We start from the raw sequence: 8,059 nt of genomic DNA, 5'->3' as shown, positions 1-8,059 counted from the left end.
CCGGGGGAGGCGAGGCCGGCGGCGGGCGGAGGTGCGCCGGAGGAGGGGCGCCGGCGGCGGGGCCGGAGGAGGCGGCGCCGGGGCGGCGAAGGCGACGCCGGCGGGGATCCGGCGGGCGGCGCGGGGCCGGTGGCGGCGGCGCCGTCCGGCGGCGATGCGGGCCGGCGAGGGAGGCGAGGCGGCGGTGGGCGCGCGCTGCGCGGGCGGCGGCGATGCGGGCCGGCGGGCCCGCGGCGGGCTCGCGGGCCGGCGCGGAGGGAGAGGCCGGCGGGACACGTGGCAGCAGCGGGTTGGACGGGGCGCTGCGGGCGGACGTGTCCGCCGGTGGCAGTTTTGTCCGGCGGCGCGCGGAGGAGAGGGTTAGGGTTTCGTGTGCAAATGTATTCCGGGATGCCCACACATTTATAGGTAGAGGGAGCTAGGAGACTCCAAATGAGGTGCGGTTTTCGCCCACACGATCGTGATCCAACGACCTAGAGTATGGAAGAGAGTTTGGTGGGCTTTGGGATGGTTTTGGAGGGGGTTTTTGCTGGATACTCAAATGGACTTGCGGAGGCCCGGTTAACCGTTGGAGTATCAAACGACCTCCGAATGGAACGAAACTTGACCGGTAAGCTCCGGGTGGTATATTAAAACCACTTGACAAGCCTCGGTCCATTCCGAGAAAGTTTGACACACGCACACGAAAGAAAACTAGAGGGGTGCACCGGAGGAGATAGGAGCGCCGGATTGGAAAACGGACAACGGGGAAAATGCTCGGATGCATGAGACGAACACGTATGCGTATGCAATGCACATGATGACATGATAAGAAAATACATGACATGACAAAATACAAAACGAAAGACAAAACCCGACAACGGAGGGAAAAACATATGACATAGCCGGAAATGGCAAGAGTCGGAGTTACAGATATGGCAAGTTACATGCGGGGTGTTATAAAGACAAAAGATGTCATGCAAGTTCTTTTCCATAAGCATGTATGACTATATTCGGAATACATGCCTACATTACATTGATGAACTGGAGCTAATTCTGTGTCACCCTATGTTATGATTGTTACATGATGAACCGCATCCGGCATAATTCTCCATCACCGATCCAATGCCTACGAGCTTTTCACATATTGTTCTTCGCTTATTTACTTTTCCGTTGCTACTGTTACAATCACTACAAAACCCAAAAATATTACTTTTACTACTGTTACCGTTATTTCCATACTACTTTGCTACTAAATACTTTGTTGCAGATACTAAGTTATCCAGGTGTGGTTGAATTGACAACTCAATTGCTAATACTTGAGAATATTCTTTGGCTCCCCTTGTGTCGAATCAATAAATTTGGGTTGAATACTCTACCCTCGAAAACTGTTGCGATCCCTATTCTTGTGGGTTATCACCCTTCGTTATTTCTTGCCCGGCCCCCATGGACGACTTCATAATCATCTTCATCACCTTGCCACCGATAGCCATCCATGAAACCACGCAAGAGCAGGTGGTCCGGCACCTGTCCAGAATCCGGGTCCATAAGGCTCTTTAGCTTGCATCTTCGACACGGACATCTTATCTCCGTCTCGTTCTTTTGAAGCATCTCGGCCTTCGCGGAGCTCAAAAACCTATTCACGATGCCTTCGGTCATCGTGCGGACCATGGTCGCCTGCGGGGTAGAGCAAAACGATATTTTAGAGCCAAAAAAATTGGCATGAGTTTGCCTAAAAATAGGACAAAAAGAATGCATAGTGTCAAATTCTCGCCAAAACGGAAATGAATCAACATTCCGGCAAAATATTAGCAACTATCGCATTTCAAATACCGATACCTGCAAACACAAACATATGCAACACCACAAACATACGTAGATCTAGGCCATAAAAAGTGTGTACATTATTGGAGGGAGAAAAAAGTAGATCTAGAACATGAAGAAAGCTTTCCCCTTACTTACCTATCAAAAAAAGAAATTTAACCACTTAATTTGGGTGAATGTATGGTGCAAATGAGGTGAGGAGGAGGAGGGAGCCGAGACCAAGCTTGGTAGAGGTGGAGAGAATGAAGTGGGAAAAGTGAGTGTGGTAGGTGGCTGTCAAAAATATCTAGCTGCTCCCAGATTACCAATGGCGCACCACCTAAGAATGCGCCATTAGTAACCAGGGTTACTAATGGCGCACCTGGTGTGTGGTGCGCCATTACTAGTTTTGGAAAAAAGATAAAAAAATTGTTAGCAGTGGCGCACCAGGGGATAGTGGCGTCATTACTAGTTTTTTTATAGCGGAATGGCGCACTATCCACTGGTGCGCCACTGCTAACATTTTTTTTATATTTTTTGAAAACTAGTAATGGCGCATCATACATCAGGTGCGCCATTAGTAATGTGGCAATAATTGCGTACCTATATCTGATGCACCACTGCTATATAGCACTGGCGCACCACATACATGGTGCGTCATTAATGTCCATATTTAGCTATAGTCGTTTTTCTAGTAGTAGTGTCGGTGGCCCTGGCTGCGCGTCTCGTCGCGGTCGGGATTCGCCCATGCGCTGCGCTCGCCCCGCGGAACGTGCAAAAGGGTCAAAGCCCTAGCCGCCAGCAGTTCTCGTCAAGCCCGTGCCCCCTCCGCCTCGTCTCGTCCCTGCTCCCTCCTTTCCCACGACGCCGCCCTCGAGCCCGCGCCGCCTCCACCTCGTCTCCTCCCCGCTCCCTCCTCTACAACGCCGCCGCCATCGATGCGCCGTAAGGGACGCCGTCGACACGTCGGGGATACGCAGCGACGGAGAGCCGGAGCACAGCAGAAACCCACTCCTAACCCTATTCGCTCGATTGACAAGAGCAGGGCAACGGATTGGATCGAGGGCGCCCTTGCCTCGCCGCCGCTGCACCTGGATTCACTAGCCAGTGTGTGGAGTCGCCCTGGCCGCCGCGTCGAGTCACCTCCGTCGCCGCCGCGAGTCAGCTCCACCGTTGCCGCCAGGAATCCCTTCCCGACAAGGTAACATCCTCCAAATCCCTGCTCTCCATGGTCCTACTGCCCTGCCTGATGCGTGTGTGTTGTCTACGTTTAGCCATGATCTCCTACTTTTACAGGTACCATACGCCTCCCTTCTGATCTTCAGATCTCCATATTTGGTGAATGCGGTGTTTTGGTTTCGTCAGATTACTATCTGTATTTGGGGATTAGCTACGAATTGATGTTTTAGTTCGAGCGTGGATACTCGGCAGTGGTGATTTAGATATTTTTGTAGAACAGAATGGTTAACTCGGTCTATTTCTGGAGAACTGCAGTGTAGATGATATATGTATGAACGATCGTAACACTGAAAATGCAAAATTTACAGTATGGTGTAATGATGGTCGGTGGGGTGACTTTTTTGATGGCATTGCCCAGTGTAGTTTTTGGATTTCTACTGAGTGGTACCGTGTTCTGAGATTTGTTTTTTTGTGTTGCTATCTGCAGGAAAATTCCTAGGGATTTGATTGATGGAGGCATCACTATTTGGTGCTGGATTATCCATTTTTGCAACACCAGCAATGTTGTTTTTGTTTGGAATGGCCAGTTCTCAATTTCTAAATCGGCCATACTATACTTCTTGTCAGGTTACATTATCTTGCTTGGTTTCAGTCTATATGTAGCATAAAAATAGGTGACATGGTTGGTTTGTATGTTACACTAAGGAACACCACCATAAGGAAAAGGGCATTGCACTTCTTTGTTTATATTTGGTCTGTTCCTATTCGGTTTGCTGTAGTACTTAATTGCTACACCATTTCAAGTTTCTTACTGTTTGCTTCTTGCTGTTTCATTGTATTCAGTTATGATATATTTTTCAACTATACAAGCACTTGGGGAAGTCAGGGAAACTGAACCAAAGACAAACACTTTTACTGGTGATGTTTTTAACTGAGATGTGAAAGATGCATATTATCCCCTGATATATTGCCTTTAATCTCTTGATTTTTTCCCTGACATGCTAATATAGAGCCAGATATGCATGATTCATCATACACATTACAGCCACTTATCCATTGGTTCTTTTGTCCATAGAGGTGATTTTGTTTGGACCATTAGTCTAGGTAGTGACATTTTGATCGATAAGGCACAAGTTTATTTTCTTTTTCACTCGGGCTACACTAAAGTAAGCATCACCGTCAGTGAAAAGAAGGCATACAAATCATGAAGTTTTTGCCTTGGCTGTGTGCCTCGTTTAGTTGTCACTTATTTATTTCTGGGAAGTTATTCAATTCTCATCGAGCTTTCCTTATGCTTTCCATTGCTAAAGAAGAAATTTAAATACGCAATATTTTTAATATCTGAGGAGGCGAGAGGAGATGAAAAAGGGCTGTAAGGTTGTACTTTGGTGCGTCTCTGGCCAATGATGGTTGGATCCATCTGACGCTCTTCCAAGAAGAGCAGTGCAGATTTGCTGACTGGCACAACATCTAAACCTTGGCTACTCTAGCTTCTTTTTACATCTCTTAGTATCAACAAATAAGTTGGTTACAGTATATACTTGAAGATTGCAGCAGGCACAAAATGCTTGGCTAACCAGCCGGTTAATTGAGTTGTGCCTACGAAGGATCAGTAGAGTAGTTGGTTTTTTGTAAAATAAATGAGGATTAGTTTGGTTGCCATGTAACGGCAAGGCCAGAATGGTGGTACTGAAAAGTGGTTCTGTAATGGTCATATGTGTTGTGGAGTTGGAACTTGATTCTTTTTAAGTTGGATTGGCTAGGCTGTCTATATGTATTGCATTATTTTTCTATGGCGTACTGTTCTTTCTAATGATTTTTTTTAAGTTTAGTATTTAAGTTTACGGCATTATTCTACGGCGTACTGTTCCTTCTACAACATACTGTTAATGTCTTATGCTTTTCAACATTACACGGTTAAAACCTTATGTATAAGATCTTGTGCTTTCAACATCTGCTCATGGCGCTGTGCGTATTCTGCTATGAACTGTTTACATTATAGAGAGTTGTGGTACCTACATTTGTATGATTCCTTTTAGCTGATGTTGGTTGCTCATACTGACAAAACGTGCGTTAACAAATGATTGCAGAGCATTGGAGAAACATGTTTCTACGAATGTGCCAAAACTGATGGATTTAACTACAGGTATTGCACTATTATTCTACAGGTATTGCACTATTATTCTACAGGTATTGCTGTATTGCATTATCCAACTGTAAGTCCGTTCTAAACTCTAAGCCCCATGTAAATCTGATGGAAGATTGGGCCATTTAATTTGAACCAAAAAGGGTGATATGCTCTCAGTTGCTTGAATCTGTCCAGACCTGGAAATTAGATATATTTTGAAAGCTTTATATTGAGTAGGAGATAGTTGATAAAGGTGTACCTCTTGTAGGAGATTATTACTTGATTACCTGCTTCTATGCGGTGAACAAATGAGTAAGCAGTTTTAGTTGATAAAGGTGTAGGCAACACACCATTTTTGTTCCATTTTTTGGTTTGTAAGTCAAGGATGTTTAGGCTTTCCTGAATATGTTAATTGTGAAACAGTTTTGATGCAATTTTTGAACCATTCAGTCTGTTTTGTTCGTGCAGTTCATGGTACCACATCTGCAGGCTACATCTTGTGTAGATTTGGCTACCACATTATATGATGATGTTTCACTTTGCTCAGTCAAGGTTTCAGTAAAAATTTGAATTGAACATATTTTTGTAGACATGCAAAAATGGTCTGCATTTTTTACATCGCCCTGACATCCAATTCAAACTATATTTTCTGCCTAAACTGTTGCGTACCTATGAGATCATGGGATAACTCAGACATGAGCCGGTGTCCAGTGCGCAGTTGGGTGCATTATTTCGTGACATCCAGTGCTAACTGTTTTTTCAAGGCCACCCAATGGAGTGAGGGTGAGTAATGTGGCATCAGCCTATTCTGGACCCGTGTATTATTCTCCCTCCGATCAAAATTAAGTGTCGTGGTTTTAGTTCAGAAACCATGCATGACACTTATTTTGGATCGGAGGGAGTAGTATTTAAGAGATTCCTTGCATACGCATGATTCAGAAAAGTACAGTGTGGGATGCCATTATAAACTCATGAAATCTGATCCTGATAGTGACGTGATTTACTCTGTTTGATCAAACAGGTCGAAGCCAAAGTTGTTTTTATTGGATCTGATGATGTCCCTGCTGCTTGCTGCTGTAAGCAAGGAAATTGACTACAAGTTTCAACGTCAACCTGAATTTTTATTGTGGATGTTTGAGCGTGAACCTGAATTTTGAAAAGAACTTTTAGGATGATTAGCTGTAGTACTATGACAAATAATCAGGAAAGATCATTTTGTAGGATGACATTGTCTTTCATAATAATATTATAGCTACCGGCCGAACAATGAAGGTTGCACTGCAACTACTCGACTACAAGTTCTATGTGGAGTTTCTCTGTAGAGCTTGCACGAACTCAGTGAGATTAGGAATCATAATCGATCACATTTTTTTCTCTTGAAACTGAGGTGTCACCCCCGCAATTTTTTCTCGGAATCAAGGATGTTTCAAACATTGTGTGTGATCTCACCTTCAAAATGTGGCAACAGACCATGCCCATATATGATCAAACAAACCAAACTGACACGTGTATACTGAACCGTCTTTTGAGACTTAAATTTCCATAAAATGGTTTGCTGTATTTCTCCCTGTTCTCTGCATTGTTGTGAGTGCAACTGTCTAAATCTGAAGTATTCAGTTCTTCTGTATGCCGTGACGTTCAATGTCGTAACAAATTTCAGGATCGAAGCAAAACATTTTGCTATGTGTCTGAATTCCCTTTTTCAAGATGATACAAACTGAGTTTACAATGGGAAGATCTTTTACCTGCGAACACTGTCAGTAGAAAATAGTGCGTCTCCTTCCTCTTCAACAGTGGCAAGTACAATCAAATATTAGTACCCTAATTCCTAATGGTAAAACCTACTTCTACTGACGAAGTCAAATATTTTTTAACACTTTGGGGGTTGACACTCTACTCTTATTCAAAAATAAAATTAGTGGAAAAAAATGCAAATATTTTCATCGCATGCATGGTTTTAAAAGGGACTTTGCGCCATTTGGCGCAACTGGTCATTTAGAATTCTTTTTGGGGCAATGGGTTATACATTTTTTTTCAAACTCGGATTTCGCAATGTGATAGACATTTTCAAAATAGTATGGTTTAACACATGGGCTTTCTACTACGAGTATCGAATATGTTTTTAAAGAATGAAACTATTTTCATCGACAACATGGCTTTAGCGGGTCTCTGCACCATTTGGCACAACGGGTCAACTAGTTATCATAAAAACTAGAAGAACACGCTTTCACAAAGCAATCTTTTTAGCACGCATCCTAGCGGTTCTTTCTTTGCACTCATCAATGAAGATTCTCATGACTTTGAGAGACTCATTGATGTCATGCTTAGGTGGAATATATCTAAGTTTTAAAGAATCAACATTAAGAGAAATTCTATCCACATTTCTAGCCAACTCATCAATCTTAAGCAATTTTTCTTCAAGCAAAGCATTGAATTTCTTTTGCAAATTCATAAATTCTTTAACACTAGTCTCAAAATCAGAGGGCATCTTATTAAAATTTCCATAAGAGTTGGTGTAGGAATTACCATAATTATTAGAGGAATTACTATGAAATGGCCTAGAATTAAAGTTTCCTCTATACGCGTTGTTACCAAAATTGTTCCTACCAACAAAATTCACATCCATAGATTCATTATTATTCTCAATCGAAGTGGACAAAGGCATATCATTAGGATGAGAAGAAATACTTTTATTAGCAAACAATTTCATAAGTTCATCCATCTTTCCACTCAAAACATTAATCTCTGCAATCGCATGAACTTTTTTACTAGTGGATCTTTCGGTGTGCCATTGAGAATAATTAACCATAATATTGTCTAGGAGTTTAGTAGCTTCTCCTAAAGTGATTTCCATAAAAGTGCCTCCCGCGGACGAATCTAAAATATTTCTAGAAGCAAAATTCAATCTGGCATAATTTTTTTGTATAATCATCCACAAATTCAAACCATGTGTAGGGCAATTATGTATCA

The 8,059-nt window shown here is 43.0% G+C and overlaps 1 protein-coding gene across 6 annotated transcripts; it reads left to right on the top strand.

The window, feature by feature from the left end:
• Positions 1-2,498: 2,498 nt before the first annotated feature.
• On the top strand, positions 2,499-6,356 carry LOC123097427 (uncharacterized). 6 transcript variants are annotated; one of them, XR_006447185.1, is made up of 5 exons: positions 2,507-2,983; positions 3,449-3,588; positions 3,805-3,879; positions 5,052-5,872; positions 6,111-6,356. XR_006447185.1 is itself a non-coding variant. In XM_044519141.1 (5 exons), the coding sequence occupies exons 1-4, from the start codon at positions 2,721-2,723 to the stop codon at positions 5,090-5,092; spliced, it is 519 nt and encodes a 172-aa protein (XP_044375076.1). In that variant the 5' UTR covers positions 2,507-2,720; the 3' UTR covers positions 5,093-5,107; positions 5,558-6,356. The 6 variants fall into 6 exon arrangements, 5 of the variants coding, with proteins under 5 accessions (XP_044375079.1, XP_044375076.1, XP_044375075.1 ...); XM_044519141.1 differs by having other exon boundaries at positions 5,052-5,107; positions 5,558-6,356; XM_044519142.1 differs by having other exon boundaries at positions 2,508-2,983; positions 5,052-5,107.
• Positions 6,357-8,059: the final 1,703 nt, after the last annotated feature.

Source organism: Triticum aestivum, chromosome 4D (assembly GCF_018294505.1).
Source record: "Triticum aestivum cultivar Chinese Spring chromosome 4D, IWGSC CS RefSeq v2.1, whole genome shotgun sequence".
Lineage (NCBI taxonomy): Eukaryota > Viridiplantae > Streptophyta > Magnoliopsida > Poales > Poaceae > Triticum > Triticum aestivum.
Note: the sequence above shows the minus strand (reverse complement) of the source record. Positions and strands in the feature narration are given on the sequence as shown.